This window comes from Haliotis asinina, chromosome 3 (genome assembly GCF_037392515.1).
Source record: "Haliotis asinina isolate JCU_RB_2024 chromosome 3, JCU_Hal_asi_v2, whole genome shotgun sequence".
Lineage (NCBI taxonomy): Eukaryota > Metazoa > Mollusca > Gastropoda > Lepetellida > Haliotidae > Haliotis > Haliotis asinina.
The window spans coordinates 88494804-88518921 of record NC_090282.1 but is presented as its reverse complement, the minus strand read 5'-3'; the positions used below and the strand labels follow the sequence as shown (position 1 = coordinate 88518921).

General features: G+C 42.4%; 1 protein-coding gene across 1 annotated transcript in view; it reads left to right on the top strand.

Moving 5' to 3' along the window:
* The window catches only part of LOC137277192 (beta-1,4-galactosyltransferase 4-like), a 57864-nt gene extending 42296 nt beyond the window's left edge, over positions 1-15568 (top strand). The window contains exons 5-8 of the mRNA XM_067808868.1: positions 6122-6244; positions 6713-6817; positions 10659-10793; positions 12629-15568. Of these exons, the coding sequence (XP_067664969.1) occupies positions 6122-6244; positions 6713-6817; positions 10659-10793; positions 12629-12665 (400 nt within the window). The 3' untranslated portion in view covers positions 12666-15568. The remainder of the gene's footprint in view (positions 1-6121; positions 6245-6712; positions 6818-10658; positions 10794-12628) is intronic.
* Positions 15569-24118: the final 8550 nt, after the last annotated feature.

The window sequence follows — 24118 nt, the reverse complement described above, 5'->3', positions numbered from 1 at the left end:
TAGCTGGAATGTTGCTGAGTGCGGCGTGAAACTAAACTCACTCACGTCCAAAATGTGTTACAAGGTGAGGTCTTATGGGTATCACAGCATTTCGTCATCCTAGACTACGATTCTGGAACAAATATGGTGAGCATCTTTTGTTAGTGGCATTTATGGGCAAAGCTGAGGTGTTTATATCAGCTGCTTCAGGGTGGAGAGAAAGCTCCGTCGAGATCACCACAGTGTCAGGTAACTGGTTCAGATCGATTGAATCCCACACCGCGATGCTTGGACCATCCCATGAGCCAAACAGTTTCCGACTCCTTCACCACACTCGCACTCAGCAATCGATTGTCGAAACACATAATCGGAATTCCTGAGGTAAAAGCACAGTCTTCCGTTGACTAAAAACAGCCAATTCCAATGCTGAGTTGCCCATTACACTCTGTTCTGGCGGTGGTGAGCGGTAAGGACAGGACTACGATATGCTGTGGAACAGCAAAAGTTTCTTTCGAACAGTGTTGTTTCCGTCATGATCGGGAGGCGACCCTGCAGATGGTTACTCTCACACTGTCGGTCTTGATGTCATGATCGGGAGGCGACCCTACAGATGGTTACTCTCACACTGTCTGTCTTGATGTCATGATCGGGAGGCGACCCTGCAGATGGTTACTCTCACACTGTCTGTCTTGATGTCATGATCGGGAGGCGACCCTACAGATGGTTACTCTCACACTGTCTGTCTTGATGTCATGATCGGGAGGCAACCCTACAGATGGTTACTCTCACACTGTCGGTCTTGATGTCATGATCGGGAGGCGACCCTACAGATGGTTACTCTCACACTGTCTGTCTTGATGTCATGATCGGGAGGCGACCCTACAGATGGTTACTCTCACACTGTCGGTCTTGATGTCATGATCGGGAGGCGACCCTACAGATGGTTACTCTCACACTGTCGGTCTTGATGTCATGATCGGGAGGCGACCCTACAGATGGTTACTCTCACACTGTCTGTCTTGATGTCATGATCGGGAGGCGACCCTACAGATGGTTACTCTCACACTGTCGGTTTTGATGTCATGATCGGGAGGCGACCCTACAGATGGTTACTCTCACACTGTCGGTCTTGATGTCATGATCGGGAGGCGACCCTACAGATGGTTACTCTCACACTGTCTGTCTTGATGTCATGATCGGGAGGCGACCCTACAGATGGTTACTCTCACACTGTCTGTCTTGATGTCATGATCGGGAGGCGACCCTACAGATGGTTACTCTCACACTGTCGGTCTTGATGTCATGATCGGGAGGCGACCCTACAGATGGTTACTCTCACACTGTCTGTCTTGATGTCATGATCGGGAGATGACACTACAGATGGTTACTCTCACACTGTCGGTCTTGATGTCATGATCGGGAGGCGACCCTACAGATGGTTTCTCTCACACTGTCTGTCTTTATGTCATGATCGGGAGATGACACTACAGATGGTTACTCTCACACTGTCGGTCTTGATGTCATGATCGGGAGGCGACCCTGCAGATGGTTACTCTCACACTGTCGGTCTTGATGTCATGATCGGGAGGCGACCCTGCAGATGGTTACTCTCACACTGTCTGTCTTGATGTCATGATCGGGAGGCGACCCTGCAGATGGTTACTCTCACACTGTCTGTCTTGATGTCATGATCGGGAGGCGACCCTACAGATGGTTACTCTCACACTGTCGGTCTTGATGTCATGATCGGGAGATGACACTACAGATGGTTACTCTCACACTGTCTGTCTTGATGTCATGATCGGGAGGCGACCCTACAGATGGTTTCTCTCACACTGTCTGTCTTGATGTCATGATCGGGATATGACACTACAGATGGTTACTCTCACACTGTCGGTCTTGATGTCATGATCGGGAGGCGACCCTGCAGATGGTTACTCTCACACTGTCTGTCTTGATGTCATGATCGGGAGGCGACCCTGCAGATGGTTACTCTCACACTGTCTGTCTTGATGTCATGATCGGGAGGCGACCCTACAGATGGTTACTCTCACACTGTCGGTCTTGATGTCATGATCGGGAGGCGACCCTACAGATGGTTACTCTCACACTGTCTGTCTTGATGTCATGATCGGGAGGCGACCCTACAGATGGTTACTCTCACACTGTCTGTCTTGATGTCATGATCGGGAGGCGACCCTGCAGATGGTTACTCTCACACTGTCGGTCTTGATGTCATGATCGGGAGGCGACCCTGCAGATGCTTACTCTCACACTGTCGGTCTTGATGTCATGATCGGGAGGCGACCCTGCAGATGGTTACTCTCACACTGTCTGTCTTGATGTCATGATCGGGAGGCGACCCTGCAGATGGTTACTCTCACACTGTCTGTCTTGATGTCATGATCGGGAGGCGACCCTACAGATGGTTACTCTCACACTGTCTGTCTTGATGTCATGATCGGGAGATGACCCTACAGATGGTTACTCTCACACTGTCGGTCTTGATGTCATGATCGGGAGGCGACCCTGCAGATGGTTACTCTCACACTGTCGGTCTTGATGTCATGATCGGGAGGCGACCCTACAGATGGTTACTCTCACACTGTCTGTCTTGATGTCATGATCGGGAGGCGACCCTGCAGATGGTTACTCTCACACTGTCTGTCTTGATGTCATGATCGGGAGGCGACCCTGCAGATGGTTACTCTCACACTGTCTGTCTTGATGTCATGATCGGGAGGCGACCCTACAGATGGTTACTCTCACACTGTCTGTCTTGATGTCATGATCGGGAGATGACCCTACAGATGGTTACTCTCACACTGTCGGTCTTGATGTCATGATCGGGAGGCGACCCTGTAGATGGTTACTCTCACACTGTCGGTCTTGATGTCATGATCGGGAGGCGACCCTACAGATGGTTACTCTCACACTGTCTGTCTTGATGTCATGATCGGGAGGCGACCCTACAGATGGTTACTCTCACACTGTCTTGATATAATGATGTTGTTGAAGGTTGCCTACAGCATGGACGGTCTTCAATGGTGAAAGTGACCTGATGTCACCCCTGTTGTGGATTGTCCTGCCACAAACATGATTGGCTGTCCTCCGTGCAGTCTGGACAACTTGCAATCGTTCAAAGACATTGAACGATATTGTGCGTGTGTATAGAAAGCAAATTTTAGAGATAACAACTTTCTCCTTTCGTGAGTGGGACGTTTTGATACAGATTCTCTTACCGTTGTCAAGCAGGAATGGAGCTGCATTGAAACGTCGCACTCTCGAAATAAAAGAAGTTGTTATCTATAAACGTTTGTGCTGTATATTGTACTTGCCAACTCCTAGAATGCCACTCAAAGAAGAAGAACATAGTATTTGAAGATGGTTCCGCAAACATTCAAACACTGTGATGGTGTCTCAGTTTGAAAGGAACTTAAACTATTTCAATACCGTGACGCATCATGCTACTATATCCAAGCAGCATTTCGAAACTTCATGATGACATCAAGTGCCATCAGTAATTTTGTTTTGAAGCTAAACCTTGATTGTTTACCGCGTTTTCCTCCACTCTTGATGTTGAGATCTCAATAAATTGAGACCTTAATAATCTGTATACACCTGCGTAATGAACACTAATGGTTGACCTGACCCGTATGCCATATTTCAAGGATGGAATACTAGGTACAGTCTCACCCTGCGGCCAGTAGCACTATTATCCACATGATAAAACAGACATGTTCATTGGTGTGCAAAGTGCCCAACCTGAGTCGGTAGTGGTGTCATGAGTACGTGTTCGCTGTGGAAGAGCTTTCACTGGGGTGGTAGTGGTGTCATGAGTACGTGTTCGCTGTAGAAGAGCTTGAAATCACTGGGGTGGTAGTGGTGTCATGAGTACGTGTTCGCTGTGGAAGAGCTTTCACTGGGGTGGTAGTGGTGTCATGAGCCGTGGCAAGGATGTGCTGGCTGTAGAGGGACTTTCACTGGGGCGGTATTGGTGTCATGAGCTGTGGCAAGGTGGAGGTAGGTGCTGACTGTAGAAGGACTTCCACAGGGGCGGTAGTGGTGTCATGAGCTGTGGCAAGGAGGAGGTAGGTGCTGACTGTAGAGGGACTTCCACAGGGGCGGTAGTGAGGTCATGAGCTGTGGCAAGGAGGAGGTAGGTGCTGACTGTAGAGGGACTTCCACAGAGGCGGTAGTGGTGTCGTCTTCCCATGTTACGAGTTTGTGATTATTTCACAATGGAGGCTGGACCAAACAATCCCGTGATTGTTACAATGCGATGACAGAGCATGTGTCTATGGATCACTATGAAATCAAAGGTTCACCTGAAATAATTAGGGAAAACATAGTTAAAGTTAAAATACTGAATTACATAGGACATACGTTTTGTCACTGGTACCTAGAATTTGGAAATATCCCCACATGTCTACCATCAAACGCTTATGCCTGAAACTAAAAAAAACCCATTAATTAAGAAACAGATTCATTTCTTATTGGTCCTGCATTTTAAAGGTGTGGTGACACTAACCTTGTCTTTAGTTATCTTAACACTCTGCTTGCTGGTTCTCCCAAAACCTGAACAGGCTGCCAGTTACCCGTATCAAGGCAGCCACTATTTTTATCTAACTCCTAAATACGAGTACAGGACTGCGGTCCGGACGGAGCTTTCTCTACACCCTGAGGCAGCTGATATAAACACCTCAGCTTTGCCCATAAATGCTACTAGCAAAAGATCCTCACCATATTGTTAGACTTTCTTTACCCTTTCCTTCCGTCCAGGATATGGTTAATAACACTTTGACTCTGATTCCGGTCTCTCGCAGAAGTTTCCTGACTGTCTGACCCAATACACTGCCCCACCGCACTAAAGGTTAGTTCAAATAGTCAAAGGAGACATTCATGAGATGGTCAAGCTTCACAGGAGAGGTTAGTTAGAGGTTCAATAAAACAAATTAGAGGTCACTTAAGTGGTCTGATTCCCAATTTGTCCCTTCACACAGACAAACATGTCGTTCATCAGGTTCAATGGCTGCTTGTGGTTTGTTGAGCCTAGATAAGGATAAGTGTTGACGTGTGTCAGTAAACAGCAACACGAAAACACATTAACAACGTGCACGGGCCGGCGTGCCACTCATATGTTTTGTGTGTCGTTCCTGACGTTCGTGGTAGGTTCGCTAACCTCTGTGTACTGTTAGTCTTATCACTTCCGCTTGTCCTACATATTTAACATAACTGATTTCATTCAATGATCACGGCAATGGTCAACAAGTCATGTCTGCAATGGAGAGTCTGTGTACGCTGTGGGTATGCTGAATGTCGACATGCAGTGCCCAATGTGCTGAAAGTTTCATTCTTTGATTAACTTTGAATATTGAATATTTATTTATCAAAATCATCAAAACACAAACCAACATAATGTGACTTCAATCTTTATAACGGTGTGAGAATCTATCGGCAGAACGTGGCCCATAAAGTCGTCCGTTTATCAATTGTCACAAGTTTAAAATGCGACGTCATCCAACGATCCTTAAATCCTGAACTAGGAAACCATCCTTCAACAAATACATTATCACCAACTGCATAGAACGCAACGTGTTTCATCATTAACAACAATAGGTCATCATTTTGTATTGAAACAGTGCAGCAAGATGCCTTTCGTTACTCTGTCTGAGCTTTGGATAGGTTCCAGTGTACAGGACTAATTCAGTCGTTGCGCGATAGAGTGTTGGGGTTGACGAGGAGCTAGTCAATCGCCCAAACTGACGAGTGAAATCACTGAATGAACTTTCAGACGCGTGCATCCTTTCACAATCATTGAGTACAAATGAATGAAAATATTTAAGGTTATACTCTTCGTATATCATTCAGTAAAACCAACCTTCTGCTGAATAAATTTGTTCATAATCCAAAAACGGTAATCTAGTCTGTTACATCGGTTCATAATCCAGGTATATCACCAAGAAACGTACCTCCAGTCTGTTACGTCTGTTCATAATCCAAGTATGTCACCCAGAAATGTACCTCTAGTCTGTTACATCGGTTCATAATTCTGGTGTATCACTCGTAGACTATTACCCCGTGAACAAGTTTTCAGCTTTCTACATCGGTTTATACCATGACACATGTTTTCTGATTCCAGTGTATCATTTCCAGAATATGCTGGAGGAGTGGTTGCTGTGTCACGTGACGTGTATCAGCGTGTAAATGGTCATTCTAATCTGTACTTCGGCTGGGGGGGAGAAGATGATGACTTGTTATACAGGTAATACGGTCTTGTCAAGTAAGGAATGTCAAACGGGCTACCATGTGGTGGTCGTGTGGCCATAGAACAGTAATATCGAGAGACAAGAGAGACATGATGCAGAAATGTCCCATATGAATCACGTGTGACGGGAATAGACGATGCAGCGTTCTATAATACATCAATGTCAGGATATAAGGCGATCGTGACGCATTATACTGGGAATACAGTTATGAGAAAGTCTTGCTATGATTGCAAACATTGAAAAAGAGATGCCAAGACATGGGTGCTAACACAGTGCAGGGTTATTATATAAGTAATACCGCATTGTCGAGACACCTGTGTATTTCTGTATAGGAAATACGGTTGTGTGACAGCGTGATGCAGTGTTGCTATAAGGGAAACAAATTGTGCTGTACGGGACACTGTGATGCCAAAGAGCTGATGGTAAAATGGTAATGTCAATTAATCATGTTGTACATTCGGCAGGCTTATCTGGAAGCACTATACAATGTCTCGCTACCCGCCGGCTATTGGACGTTATATCGCACTGAACCACACGGAGGATATAGGGAACCCTGTAAGCGCCACACGGTATGTACAACCACGCGGAGGATACAAGGAATCTTGTGACATGCGGTAAGTACCACCACACCGATGGTACAAGGAATCCTATAAGTGACATACGGTAACTACAACCACATGGGAGATACAGGGAACGCTGTACGTTATACACAGTAAGTACAACCACACGGAGGACACAGGAACCCTGTAAGTGATGTATGGTAAGTACAACCACTCGGGTGATACAGGGAACACTGTAAGTTACACACAGAAAGTACAACCACACGGAGGACACAGGAACCCGGAGAGTGACATATGGTAAGTACAACCACACAGAGGACGCATGAACTCTGTAAGTGATATATGGTAAGTACAACCACACAGAGGACGCATGAACTCTGTAAGTGATATATGGTAAGTACAACCACACAGAGGACGCATGAACCCTGTAAGTGATATATGGTAAGTACAACCACACAGAGGACGCATGAACCCTGTAAGTGATATATGGTAAGTACAACCACACAGAGGGCGCATGAACCCTGTAAGTGATATATGGTAAGTACAACCACTCGGGTGATACAGGGAACACTGTAAGTTACACACAGTAAGTACAACCACACGGAGGACACAGGAACCCGGAGAGTGACATATGGTAAGTACAACCACACAGAGGACACAGGAACTCTGTAAGTGATATATGGTAAGTACAACCACACAGAGGACGCATGAACCCTGTAAGTGATATATGGTAAGTACAACCAAACAGAGGACGCATGAACCCTGTAAGTGATATATGGTAAGTACAACCACACAGAGGGCGCATGAACCCTGTAAGTGATATATGGTAAGTACAACCACTCGGGTGATACAGGGAACACTGTAAGTTACACACAGTAAGTACAACCACACGGAGGACACAGGAACCCGGAGAGTGACATATGGTAAGTACAACCACACAGAGGACACAGGAACTCTGTAAGTGATATATGGTAAGTACAACCACACAGAGGACGCATGAACCCTGTAAGTGATATATGGTAAGTACAACCAAACAGAGGACGCATGAACCCTGTAAGTGATATATGGTAAGTACAACCAAACAGAGGACGCATGAACCCTGTAAGTGATATATGGTAAGTACAACCACACAGAGGACGCATGAACCCTGTAAGTGATATATGGTAAGTACAACCACACAGAGGACGCATGAACCCTGTAAGTGATATATGGTAAGTACAACCACTCGGGTGATACAGGGAACGCTGTAAGTTACACACAGAAAGTACAAACACACCGAGGACGCATGAACCCTGTAAGTGATATATGGTAAGTACAACCACACAGAGGACGCATGAACCCTGTAAGTGATATATGGTAAGTACAACCACACAGAGGACACAGGAACCCTGTAAGTGATATATGGTAAGTACAACCACTCGGGTGATACAGGGAACGCTGTAAGTTACACACAGAAAGTACAAACACACAGAGGACGCATGAACCCTGTAAGTGATATATGGTAAGTACAACCACACAGAGGACACAGGAACCCTGTAAGTGATATATGGTAAGTACAACCACTCGGGTGATACAGGGAACGCTGTAAGTTACACACAGAAAGTACAAACACACCGAGGACGCATGAACCCTGTAAGTGATATATGGTAAGTACAACCACACAGAGGACACAGGAACCCTGTAAGTGATATATGGTAAGTACAACCACTCGGGTGATACAGGGAACGCTGTAAGTTACACACAGAAAGTACAAACACACCGAGGACAAAGGAACCCAGTTAGTGACATATAGTAAGTACAATCAAACAGTGGATACAGGGAACCCTATAAATCATATAAGCTAAGTGCAACAACATGGAGAGTACAGGGAGTACAGCTGTACTGAAGGTGATATACGGTGAGCACAACCACAAGGGGGATACACGGAACCCTGTAGGTGATATACGGTAAGTACATACACAAGGAGGATACAGGGAAATCTGTAGGTGAAACATAGTAACTACAACCACACCCCACATAATTAATTTATTTAGATAATTCAAATGGATAAAATTATTATTAAAAAGCCCGCATGTTTTCAGAATGGTTATTGATAATGACCACAAAATGCTTGACGACGTGCCATTATCAAAACCGTTGTTAGGTGACGTCATAAGTAGCTCAGCTGTTGTTGTCCAAACACCTACTCACATTCGTCACATGTACCTGTGCCATTACGCACTTTCTTGCCGGCGCCATCTTTAACAAACGTACCATAAATTTCAACACATAACAATGGAAACATCGACTGGAACTCTAACGCTGTTTTGCGCTGAATGAGGGCATTAGTATGGGAAAAGGTCAAGGTCGAATGTCGTCGCTCTTAACGGCGGCGTCATCTGTGTTGTTCTAGTGTGTCGGTGACCTCAGACGTTTGTTGTTATAGTTAATGCTTCAAAACCGATGCCGCTTTTTTATTCTAATTTTATTAAACTTTCTACCCCTTTTACCTGTAAAAAAAGGTCATGCTGTTTTTCAGGGCGTTATCATTTTTTACGCTTAATAATAAGCATCTGTAAATACTCATTCATATTGTAAATACCTATCAGTGCAATCAGTGAATGGAAGCACCTACATGTTAGTTGTCGTTAGCCTTTGAATCCCTTGAATTTTCAAGTGATACTTCCAGTAAGGAAGAACAGTTATATGGCTTGTTACGGTTAATATTTTGCCGTGACAAAAGGTGTAAGAAATCCCCTCAGAACCAGAATATAACACTGACAAGTCTGAAATATTCAGTATTATGTACTGACCAAAGAGCAACATAGAAAGATTCACAACAGTGGTGTCTAGTACAATGCAGCTAAGTAAAACCTAAAGTAAACGGTCACACATATTGGTTTGAGAGTGAAAGGGTCAGTCTTGGATGAAGGTCGATGTTGACAATCAGACGAAGAGTCAGACAGATGTAGATAGGCCGAATGATCACACAACTTCAGTATTACTCTGATGTAAGTCCATGTGTGTGTCGTCAACACAACAGCCAGCCTTACACACACACACACACACACACAGACACACACACACACACACAAATACAGAGTCACCGATTCTTGAGCATTCCAGCGAAGTATCGAAGCTTTGCGATTGGCCTCGTGTTTACCAACAGTCAAAACACACCAAAGGGAGGCAACTCTATAGCGCTACCTTAAAGGCGTGCCGCTAAAACACTATTAACTATTACCGATGATATGAAATGTGACCCAATAATAACTATCACTTAATCAAGAACAATACAAACTACAGAAAAGACACTCTCGTAATAAGTTGCAGAATCCCTCGGTCTTTTCAACAGTTAATGAAATGACAAGTGATAGTGCCCTGAAAAATAGCGTTAGACCCTTGTTAATCCCAAACGTTGAATCAATCCCGACGGGTTATTAGTGTTTGTCCCAGACAGTGACTTGACCTCGACGGTTTATTAGTGTTTGTCCCAGACAATGACTTGATCTTGACGGTTTATTAGTGTATGTCCCAGACAATAACTTGATCCCGACGGTTTATTAGTGTTTGTCCCAGACAATAACTTGATCTTGACGGTTTATTAGTGTTTGTCCCAGACAATGACTTGATCTTGACGGTTTATTAGTGTTTGTCCCAGACAATGACTTGATCTTGACGGTTTATTAGTGTTTGTCCCAGACAAAGACGCAATGGTGTAATGACGCTGGCGCTGGGTGAATAACAGCTATTTGTGAATTGTTTACCTCTGACTCTGAGTTGCTATGGAAACTAAAGCGTTGTTGTGTTCTGTCTGACTGGCCTTCACTAAAGCATTCCTTTGTTCCAGACTTGCATTCCTTTGTTACAGACTTGCCATGCTAGAGACGGCAGAGGAACGTCTAGAAGAAGATGGGCTAAATACACTTGAATACAAGATTGTTCATAGAAAGTATGAACTATTCTATACCTGGATTCAAGTAGATATAGATATGAGATATTACAGGTATGTTTAGTAATAGTCCTGTAATGGAGAACATGCTTACAAGCGATGTCAGATTGTCCCAACAACCACTTTGTTGAACCACATATATGCTGAGTCAAAAACGAAACTTCACAAAATGTATTTTTAAAAAATAATGAATAATTCTTCTCTGATTATACATCTGTGTATCCGAAATGGGATCCCTAGCTTTCGACTCTAGTAAAACAGTGAGCAAAACCCACTCAAACATATCCATTCGTCGTGCAAATGACGTTAGTGCAAAATCAGGTTTTCCACGTGCAGTGATCTTCGCGTCGACGTTTTCTTCATTTGTCCGTGTTTGCATTGGCCTCAAAAATTCAAAACACACTTTTAAACCACAGTTCTAACGGTACTTTAAATGCCACGATTGTCAAATGTGCAATGTAAACGTGCCCATGGCATGTTGCACGCGGGAAGATCAGTTATTGACGTCGCAAGAGCAATGGGATGCAGCCGCCGTACTGTGTATGACTTGCCAGGTCGTCTACAACAAACTAGCACCACTTCTGATTGCCCAAGGTCGGGTCGTCCACGTGTGAAATCACGAGCAGCAAGACTGACAAATCGTCCTACGTCACCTACATGACAGATTTCTGCCGGCTACACGAGCCAGGGCTGAGATGTTTAGAGGTCGACTGTCCTCACAGACCATTCGAAATCGACTGCCAATATCCATTCTTGACGTCCATACGTCCATATTTTGGGCCAATATTGACGCCGTTTCATCAACGTCAACGTCAGCGTCTGCTGTGAGCCCAATGTCACCTCCGATGGTGAGAGAGATTGGAATCGAGTTGTCTTTAGCGATGAATCCAGGTTTACCCTCAGATTCGCGGACGGCAGGCAAATAGTTGGAAAAGACGTCGCATGGTGTGGGGTGCTTTCTGTGGGAACAACCGTTCCCGATTTCAGGTCATTCGTAGAAATCTCGCAGCTGCTGCTTACAGCGACCAGGTGCTCACCGTTCCTTTCATGGATGCTCATGGCCCCGGGCTACAGTTCCAGGATGATAATGCTCGGCTGCATACCACGATGTTGACACGAATTTTCCTTTAAAACGCTGGAATCAACGTCATGGACTGCCCATCGAGGTCCCCTGACCTTAATAAAAAGGAGCACGTTTGGGCTGCACTTGGGAGAGGGCTTCGTGGTCTTACGAACCAACCTCAGAATTTGCAACTTAGCGCTGCCTTGTAAGAGCAATGGCACAGAATCCCCAACCAAGTGTTCACAATCATCAGGCATTCGATGAGGAGACGGTGTTTGGCAGTGGTGAATGCGCGGAACGGTCATACACAATATTGAATTGAGAAATTTCGAATTTTGATTCTTGTGACTTGACAGTCTGTATACCCATGCTTTGGAACGGAGGTGTAGCCTGATGGAACTGATTGTGGCACTGTCATTGTATCGAGTTCATCACATAGATCTCAGCAATGATATGATAACAGTTTAACCATCTTACCATCTCTTGTCCTTTTATAGTGCCCAGAAGAAAGAATATGAAGTTTCTTTTTTGACTCAGTATATAATAGGCCTGCTACAGAAACTACACTATAAAGTATAGCAAACAAATAAATTAGGGATCAGCGGAGATGGACTGCCAGTGGATGGGTGAATGTGGTTTAACGCTGCTTTTAGCAATGTTCCAGCAATATGTCTGTGGGTGACAACACAAGTAAATGTTTGATATATCTGAGACTAGCAAAAACAGACGAGTGTTACCCTATATATTTCTGATATATATTATGCACAGTCATGTATATGCTTTCACATAGGAAAGTTTAATGTTTGACGTCTCTTTCATTTTCCAGATCAATGATAGCGAAATGGCAACCAGCGCAAAACTAAGGACCAATGAAAAGTATGCGTTCACACACATACACACACACACACACATTGTGTATACCTACTCTCTGCATGCATACATGCTCCACACGCACGCACACACACACGCGCACATACACACACTGCATACATTTTCTTGAGTGCCATTTTAGAAGTTAAGACGTACAAATTAGAGCAATATTTTATGGATGACAACTTATTTAACTGCGTGAGTGCCACGTTTCCGTCGAAACGTCGCACTCACGCAAATAAAAAGTTGTTATCCATAAAATATTGTTTTAATTTGCAAGCATACCTGTTGCATATATACAACCTACATGCATACATGTTGCATATATACACTCTACATGCATACCTGTTGCATATGTACACTCTACATGCATACCTTGTGCATATATACACTCTACATGCATACCTCTTCAATATATACACTCTACATGCATACCTGTTGCATATATACACTCTACATGCATACCTGTTGCATATATACACTCTACATGCATACCTGTTGCATATGTACACTCTACATGCATACCTTGGCATATATAGACTCTACATGCATACCTCTTCAATATATACACTCTACATGCATACCTGTTGCATATATACACTCTACATGCATATCTGTTGCATATATACACTCTACATGCATACCTGTTGCATATATACACTCTACATGCATATCTGTTGCATATATACACTCTATATGCATACCTGTTGCATAGATACACTCTACATGCATGCATGCTGCGAAGGCTCCAGCGACAATATCGTACACCGTACACCGTATTGTGCACTTGTTTGCTGCATATCATAGCCCAAAGAGTGAACACTAACGGGTTGTCATGTGGCTGTCAAAAGCAAGTACTGGCCTCGAAACCACAAAACACTCAGGTACAAGGCAACTCCTTGCACTGGCCTCAGAACCACAAAACACCCAGGTACAAGGCAACTCCCAGCACGCATCCGCGTGGACATATCTGTCTCACCTCAGACCTTCACACTTTGCTGAATAAGTGGTCAGTGTGTTCCACAACTGCCCACTGAATAGTGTTGTTGACTGTATGTGAAGTGTACTAGTATTATTATTTTCATGCCACCGTGGTCTTTTATCTGAAGTGGCCAGCTGGCACATTAATGGAAACATTTACACCGGTCCATGTTAGATTTTGTAAACTCCGTGTTATACGTATGTGCAGTCTCCTCCTACCACATGTACATAGTGGGTTACAGGATGCAGATTTTCATGTCAGTTCCACTCACTAGGCTTTTTTCACATGAGAGTACACCAGTTTTTACAGTCTAATTAAACTTAGCCTCAGTATTGTGTGTTACACTTCTCTACTGAGTCTAACAAACCCTAGTAGGAGGTCGGGTCAGGTAACCTTTGCGCGACCCATGACAGTCCAGTCAAACGGAAGATGGCCGAACGGATGTAACCAATCAGACAATGGCTACTGTTTAGGGTTTGGCGGGACTTACATACTTCCCCAGTCACTGACACGTATCCCTCAACAAACAGCACAAATATTTGATCTGCACTATATTCCTTTAGGGCTTTCTGGTGGCATGGTTACCATCTGCCAAAATTTCCGCAAGTTGACATCCATGAATACTGACAAAGCTATTCAGCGACCGTTTACTTACTGCTATAGCGTGCTCCATGTGCATCACCCGGAAATGATCGTATGGAAAGTAGCATTGGGAATCGTTCGGTACAAACCTTTTCAGGTTAAAACAGGTAAATGCGAATGCCCACTTTAGCGATTTGGTAAGGTTACCTGACGCGACCTCCGACTAGGGTTTGTTACACTCAGTAGAGGAGTGTCACAAACAATACTGAGACATACGTTTACTTAGACTGACAGTTTTTTTGTTTTTAATATTAAAAAAGTCCAGTGTTATAATCGGGCCGTGTGAACAAGAGACGCATCTTCGCCGGTGGTTGTTGAAAGATTTAGCTGAACAATGGCAGGACGTGTGTTTTTGCTTCAATATGCGAAAGAGGTGACACATGCAAGATCAACGGAATGGGTGGCACGGTTTAGAGAGCCCGTCTTGACCTGTAGCATTAACCGGATGTAGGATACCTGATGGTTGTGAACACCATGGAGCGGGCCCACCTTGATCCATATAGCATTAACCGGATGTAGGATACCTGATGGTTGTGAACACCGTGGAGCGGGCCCACCTTGACCTGTAGCATTAGCCGGATGTAGGATACTTGATGGTTGAGAACACCGTGGAGCGGGCCCACCTTGGTGTCGCATTATCCGGATGTAGGATACCTGATGGTTGTGAACACCGTGGAGCGGGCCCACCTTGATCTATATAGCATTAGCCAGATCTAGGATACCTGATTGTTGTGAACACCGTGGAGCGGGCCGACCTTGATCTAATAGCATTAACCGAATGTAGGATACCTGATGGTTGTGAACACCGTGGAGCGGTCCCACCTTGATCTGTTGCATTAGTCAGATGGAGCAGGATGGCCTTTAGTTCTTAAGCTATACATATCATGTCTGAATGTTCGGTCCTTGAATACTGCGTCCCCGCACTCTTTATGTCATATTTGCTTTTAAGCCTTTTTTATTTGACCATTATCAGTCCCATAGGCGGGTCAAGAGAGGATGAGATGAGCGTGTGGAGGGAAGGGTGTGTGCAGGAATGCGCATTCCCCTTTTGTCCTGAAAGTTTATTAAATGACCATTGAAACTCTCGTGAAAACGGGTGAAAATGCGAAAATGAACTTTGTCCAGCTGCTTCCTTAAAAACTGCATCCGCCTGTGTGTATTCGCAATACATCATTGGCCTTTCGCCGTACTCTTTGTTGTGCAAATCACTTGTATCACAGATTTGTTTAGTCGACCATTACAGCCTAACGTCATCAAAACAAAAGAAATAAATTTTTACTTTAAAACAAAAAAGAGACTATTGATCCCTTTGTCAGTGACAATACCGTGGTGGAAATATACTTCTAGTATACAAGTACGGGGGGACAATTTGTGAACTGGCTTTCTTCATCATCCGGACTACTCTCTGAGTCACGGGAAAATTGTCATTAAAGCTTCCTTTATAATTCGGACTCTCCCCATAACAGATTACGGATAAAAATAACAGTCCCGACAATCAATTTGATATGAGAACAATACTGCTTATGTGGACAGAGCTGACCAAAGTTAACGTCCATTGAATAAACAGACAGACATCTCGGTTACTTCTGGTAGTATCCTAATCGAAACCAACGCAGATTACAAGACAACTGGCGGTTAAACACAAAACAAGCCACTTTTTCGTGTAAGGTCGATAGGATGCAAAGCTTTACTGAGTACTGAGGATTTGCCAGCCTCTTTATCAACAATCATGTGTAAGCCTGGGTTTTTTAATAATGGTAGCTACGCCCCTGGCAGTTACCCTTCTACTAAAGATTTCACTCACATGTGTTCTAGTTAAATGTTTGCCATGACAAAAGAAATCCCTTCAGAACCAGCAAATTATAACACCACAAGTCTAAAATATTCAATGTTTTGTAATAAGCAGCAAACAGAAGAGATACAAAGATTCACAATTTCATGTACAATGCAACTGTGTCAAATCTAAAGTAATTGGTCACAAATACAATGTCAACTCAGAGAAGTCGTGGTGCAAGAGTGAGAAACAGTTTTACTGAATTTAACACAACGAACGCCATTCCTTCCCGCCAACGTTTTCATTGTGTATAGCTATTACCGTCGTTTTACAAGTGGCGGTCGTCAGTTTAGTCTGGAATATTGTTCAGATTCGGAATTCGGGAATCTATATTCCATGACGTCATTCACTTGTCTTATAAGCTCTCCCATATAACTACTCTTTATGGAGTCTTTCTGTTCTTCACTGATAAATGTGGTTAAAGTCTGTTTTATTCTGTCTGCTACAGCTGCAGAGGCAAGTTTGTACACGATATTAACTAATGAAATAGGCCCACAGGTTTTGCTAACTTTTGAGATTTGCCTTCTTTTGGAATACTTGTGATAACACCCTGAACTTGAGTATTTAGTGAAGATCCGTTTCTGTAAACATAATCTGGCGATTCTATAAGATACTCATTGGATCCAGCAAAAAGAATTTGAAGAATTCTGCAGTGAAACCATCAGGACAGGGGTATGTATGTATGTATGCATGTATGTATGTATGTATGTATGTATGTATGTATGTATGTATGTATGTATGTATGTATGTATGTATGTATGTATGTATGTATGCATGTATGCATGTATGTATGTATGTATGTATGTATCTCTGTATGTATGTATGTATGTATGTATGTATGTATGTATGTATCTCTGTATGTATGTATGTATGTATCTCTGTATGTATGTATGTATGTATCACTGTATGGATGGATGGATGGATGGATGTATGCATGCATGTATGCATGTCTGTCTGTCTGTAAGTATCACTGTATGTATGGATGGATGTCAAAGATGAGCCTGAAACATGGAAAAAAATGTTTGGGTGTTCATATATTTAACATTGTAATCCCGATTCTGAAAATATAATATTCACAGATACATAGATACATACATAGATACACAGATACATGGATACATAGATACATATATGGATGTATAGATAAATACATCGATACATAGATACACACATAGATACAGACATACAGAGCTACATACATAGATACATAGATACATACAGAGATACATAGATACATGCATCGATACATGCATAGATATATAGATAGATGCATACATGATACATAGGTACATACATAGGTATATACATAGATGCATGGATACATAGATACATAGACAGATACGTACAGAGATACATACATACATACATACATACATCCATCCATACACACACACACACACACACACACACACACACACACACACACACACACACACACATACATACATACATACATACATACATACATACATACCGTTTCTAACTTCATGCTCCTGGTATATTGTACAGGATGATGTTGTCTCTCGTACTAAATGCTTTAAGTCTGTCCATTTCGTCTTCAAACAGAGACATTTTCTTTTCTACGCTCTCCATCTTGATAGACGACACTCCAACATCCTCAGGTATAATGTCCTGGCTATGACGCACTGTATCAAGGTCGTGACGAAGATTTGTGACTTTTTCTTCAGTGTCAGACATTTGTTTAACTTGCAGACCTCGAAACTTAGATCGTTTATTTTGTCAGCAAGTTCATTATTGACGTTTTGTAGTTACTTTAAGATATCTTTCTTTTCCTGTAGGAATAATTCCTTAAGGTTGTCTAGTGATGTTTGTCAGGGATTCATGTCAATGTCATTTTAACATAAAATCTTGTGTAGTCACCGAAGCGTAAACTTGACTGATTTCTTGTTGACAAACATGAGCCGTACGTGCAGACAGGGCTTAGTATGGCAACCATATGTGGTGACGTCACTTGTTCCTTTGTTAATTGAATTATATTTCTGTTCAACTTATTGCATGTTCCTATACAGATGTATACATGAAACTCTTTGTATATGGGTCTATGAACTTTTGTGCAATAAAGCATTGATTGATTGACTGATTGGTACAGACACATTGACATGAACAAGATGAAAAAAAGTTTCATTAATAGCTATTTTACATCATGAGGATTTACATGAAAACTTCCCAATTTCAAGATAATCTCTCACACATTTGAAAAGATTGCATTGTATAATGGTTTTAAGAAGCGTGTCAGTTATACCATGTGACGCCGTTGTTCTAAATTTATTTTAAAATGAGGCTAACTGGACACAGAATATATCCTTAAAGGAGTGGATGCATTGGTTGTTGCATAATCTACTAAGAAGAAAAATTAAGTCTCAAAAGCAGAACTTGGTGTGTAGTTTTGGAATTATATTTATGATGCAATCACTGCCATAGATTAGATCGGGAATAATCCGAACCGGGAGATTTATTTTCATTGAGATGATTTTTTTTTTACAAAGGCAAGTTACCTGCCCTTGTTTTTTCACCAACTGTCCCCTTCCTTATGGCTACATTTATTTTGTACTGTAAATCATTTAGCCCATTCTGTTTCCAACATGACATTAGGTGTGTTTTAAAAACACCAGCACGAATACGAGGAGCGTCCAAGTGTGAAGCACCAATTACATTTGACGTGTGACACTCAGCTTCATGAGGGGGTTAAGACATGAGATGGAATATGGGTGAGGTAGATTCTCTCTTCTCTGTATTAGTCAACGTCATATTAATTAGCTTTTCTCCACTATATATATGCCAATGGAAAACATTAAGGGAACTCAAGAATTAGCTGTGACTTGTAATCTTTGAAACAGTAAGAGAAAAGTTCATACAGATGAAAAGGGTTATATCAAGTGATGAAAATCAATATCGGGTGTGTCTCCCATGTCTCTGGAGAACTGCTTGGCATCGTCGTGGCATGCTGCGAATGAGTGCAACCAATGGACGGCGGCTTTTTAGACCAGCCGATTTAAGACGATTACGCATTGTACGTGAACAAATTCTGACGTTTGTGCTTCGCCTGAATTCCGTATTGATTTTTTAGGAGGATCTGAACCTGTCTCGCAGAGCAATAAGGCGTAGGGTCCGGTGATCCCGTGGGGTGGTTTTCTTTTTCCGTCCCCGACCACGCCTCATTTTGACGTCACCAGTCGCTCTATAGAGATTCCAAAGTCTGGATATCGCGCTAACAGACTTGTGAAAAGTTGTTGCAACCTGTCGTAATGAGCTTCCACCATTAACCATGCCAACTGCCTCCCATTTCTGTGCCAAAGTTAAGTACTGTCTCGCCATGTTAACACTGTTTTTAATCGTTGTGTTTGACAGTGCCAATATATGTCACGTGTAAATCTAAGTGTATGTAACTTTAGGAGCATGTAGTGCACGTGCATGGAAAGCATTATGGTGAGTGAACTGCTCTTCACGAAAACGATAATACACGACGCTGAAGTTAGTAAACAGAAATTATTAATTGCCCTAAGAAACATGCGTTCCCTTAATTTTTTTCCATGAGTATATAGTACAGACTATCCCACTTCCTGGTGCCCTTGATATGGTAATGATATGGGTAATGATAGAAACTCTCTGATTGGTGAAGTTCGTAAATGTTTTGTAATGATGAAGTTTACAAGACTTGTAAACATTCTCCCAATTCTTTACAAACAGAAGTGTCAGCTATAATGTACTTAGGTTACATTGCAAACTATTAATTTAACATTTTCGATACATTGCACATTATATATAGCTAATAAAATTGCTTCAAACTGATGTTGTTTTGGGTTTGTTTTTTGTTGTTGTTTTTTTTTTTTGGGGGGGTGGGTTTTTTTTTGTGTTTTTGTTTTTTTTTTTTGGAGGGGGGGTTGTGTTGTTGTTGATTGAAGTTTTACGTCACTACGGCACTACTCCAGCCATTTAGCAACGATATCAAGTATGCATTCACACACATTTGAAGTACAATGTCCAAATAACTTTTTTGAAAACATATCTATTACACCTATATTACAAACAAAATATGCCATAGCACAATCATTCTCATCACACAGTTACAATAATTGATGCACATTGATGCATTTCCTCTAAGCAGTTCAAAATGAGATCCTGGCTGACGCTGTGTAGCAGGGCGTGCAATCATCCCACATATGACATCCTTACCTTGTCAGCTTGCTGACGAGGTTAACCTCTTTGGCCATGTGGACAAGGCGTCCGACTTCGGATCACATGATCCGTGGTTCGAATCCCAGCACTTGACTTTGAAGTTTTATGGTCGCTACAGCTGGGAAATAGATCACTCAGATTCCATGCATTTCCATACATGTAAATCCTGAAACAAATATACGAAGTACAACCCATGTGGCAAGTCCATATTACCACAGTTTAAGTGAGTGAGTGAGTTAGTTTTATGCCACACTCAGCAATCCACAGTTTAAGAGAATCAAGTACAGAGGCTAGCTATAGATATTGCGTGTTACATTACTTACATTTGCCCATGAGTTGTGATTAATACTACACCCCCTGTATAGTGGATACGCATATGGGTTGAAACTGTTTCTGCGGAGCTGTAGCTGGTTCGATACGTCGCGGTGTGATCATCGCTTTCATGCACCAAAGAGATTGGTGAATGGAGTGGACTGCGTAGACAGTGGAAGCTGTATTGTGTTGAAGGTGTTTTGTGTTGAGCTGCCCGTTTGCAAAGTATGTTTGAATGAGGAACAGAGCGTATAATCACACTGAAATCAAGCTGAACTGTTTGCAGGGAACTTGTAAACTATGTGGACTCACTCAGTGGCATCAAAATGAGCACATTTCGATTGTCTCTCCCTCAAAGACAGAACCAGGCCCAGAAAATAAAAAATAGCAACGACTAAGGTCAGTGAAAAACAAAAGTATACATCCACTTCGTCAGCATGAGTGACGGTTCCATGCATTAGTTTGCATCCCTTGGTGTGGAGATCAGTGATGGCCGTAGACGACGCTCTTTACATTCAAGGACTGTCATGACCAGCTCTAATTCATGGAATTGCAGAGGCCTTAGGAACTGATAACATTCTTCAGTCATTATCTTACCTTCATGCACTCTCCAGTGTACTGTCATCAAGGCCTCATGGGGAGAAAACGGCCCAGAACCTTTGATACATAATTACGTATTAAATTACAAGTCATAAACCTTACTGCCATATGTTACGGTTAAACATATGCCGTGACAAAAAGTGTAAGAAATCCCCTCAGAACCAGCAAAATATAAAGCACTGAGAAGTTTGAAATTTTCAATAATTTTTATATTGCACAGAAAGCAAGAAACAAGGATTTACAATAGAGGTTTCATTTACAATGCAACTGAGTCAAAGTAATGGGTCACAATGCAATGTCAACTAACCGAAGTCTTGGTGTGAGAGTGAGAAACAGATTTACTGAATATAACACAGCGAGTGGTCAGGCGGCGATTATAAAGGTCAAGCGTTGACGGAGTGGCTGCAGCTATATACTCCAGTAAATCTGTAAATCGTAAGCACGACGACCTGCTTTAAAGGGCTACCTTAAAGCCTGTCAAAATACGAAAAGTACTGAACATTTATGATATGAAATGTGACCAAATCCTGAACTGACCCTCTCATAGCAAACAACAAATGCACACGCACATCCAAATCTTTCTCTATCTTAAAGCAATAAGTCTTGATCACATTCTTCAAAGCTTCATGAAACCTCTCTGAAGCTCCCTGTGACTCTGGATGATGAGCACTAGACTTAACTTGCTTAATATTGTTACGAGAGTGTATTTTCCGTGATTTGAGTTGTTATTAATTATTATTTGCGGTTGTTGTAATTGGGTCACAATATTGAATGTTTTAGTGTTAGTTATTATGGGTCATATTTTCTTCAGAGAATTATTTAAGCGGCAAGCCTCTAAGGCAGTACTTTAGAGTTACTTCCCTCTGCAAAACATACACACGAAAGGTCGTCTCTATTTCACTCTCGTTCAGAGACCACAGTGGCGGACTACATTTATCGCGTGGTACACCTTCTCATATCTCGCGTACGTATTATTCCATATAACTGTTATTTTGTGTGCGCAACGCAAAATACATTTGCGCGGCTAGCGTTCCCTCTCATCGGACCCCTATTAACGTATTTAATGCTACATATTAGAATTGTAGTATCAGCAATAAAAGGCTAAGAAATAATTTATTTTATTGTTTCCATTTTCTTTATCACGGTACGTGTTTCGCACTGCATTACATACTGGACAAACAAAACAGGGATACAATGTATATCGAAATTTTGAAAAATGATCTACGTAATCAGTCACACACTGATAAAATATCAATCATAAAATCCCTAACTTACTTTGTCCACCACAAATACTTTGGTATTTGTTTAACCTCTTCCTTATTGCTCAAATGTTATCAACATTTACGCGGTCTCTGAACGAGGGTGAAATAGCGACGACCCACACGAGACCACTACGATTGTTTCTAGAGCTCTGCACGTTAGTGCCAATGGTCGTAAGTTCTCGAACTTTCAGGAATTGACTGAATATATAAACATACATAAAGGCTGGTTGCCGTGTTGACACAGACACACACCATTACTGGAGTATACATCATCTGTATTCGTCAGCGCCTGATCATTAACCCTGCCAGACCGTTCGCTGTGTTACATTCCGCATAACTGTTTCTCTCTCACACTAAGACTTTGGTGAGTTTGCTATATTACATTTTGTGACCCATTGCCTTAGATTTTGTCTCACTTGTGTTTGAAATCGGTATTGTGATATTGACTTATGACTTTGTATAACTTGCTCTCTTGCTTATTACGTTCCTGGCAGCCCTAGCATCAACGCCAACGGCCAACATCAGTTTGTGTTGACCATTGGTGTTGTCTAACACCACTGTTCCGTTTGAGTCGTTTATTTTAAGGTTAGCTCCTAACGGTTTGAAAATTTCATCATTGAGTAACCATAGGTTATTCTGTTTATATTTCCATCGATGAACACCACAAGAAATGTGGTGTTGACGTTTGTCCATCGCAGGTAGTAGGTGATATCGCATAGTGCTATTTCGAGTCGGCCAGACGTGTTATCAATAGTATGTATAAGTTGAACGGTCTCTTCATTCGTTATATCCAGAAGTGTAATGTACATATTATAATACAAACTATATATAATAATATGTATAAACCCAAAGTACAACCTTTATTGATATCTTCAGAAACTATATCATGCAAGTCAGTAACGCGCAGGTGCTGGTAAACTGGAATCAAAACCCAATGCAGTTTTGGCAAAACCAACTCAACTTCGCTGTGTGGTGTGCGACGACAGGATCGGGTGTGACACTAGACTACGACATAGACGAACTGACTAAGGCAGTCACCTTGTTTCATGTTTATTATCAAACGAGATGGATCTTGAAGGGAAATAAGTGTTCCTCTTCCCAAAGATAAAGCGGGGAGCCAGTTCAATAACCCGTACGATAAACGCGTACAAACGTATTTGTGGGGAGTTCATGATTCCCACGAACAAAGACTTTCGCCTTCCCGGTGTGAACCACGGTCTTAGTAAACTCTACACGTTTTTCACGAACGTTTAGACTCGCTTACACTGGTGGTCTGTACAAACACGGATACCATACGTTTACGGCCCCACATCGAATAAGCAGATCCATGTCAGCTACATAAAGCAAACCAATCCTAGGGCAGCCACTGCCTGGACAAACATGATCTCAAAAACATCGGACGGGTTCATTCATGCTGGCACTATCCACTTGAACGGCTCTATTCAAACGTATGTGTGGGCTGTGTTGGGTTCACAGACGCAGACACGCTCCAGTATCATAGGTTGCGGAACTGCTTACGACGTGCAGGAACAATTCATGGATAATATTGAGGACGCGATCGCATCGGCGGTAGATCTGCCTAGTGCTATAAAACGATATCAGGACACGTTACAATAT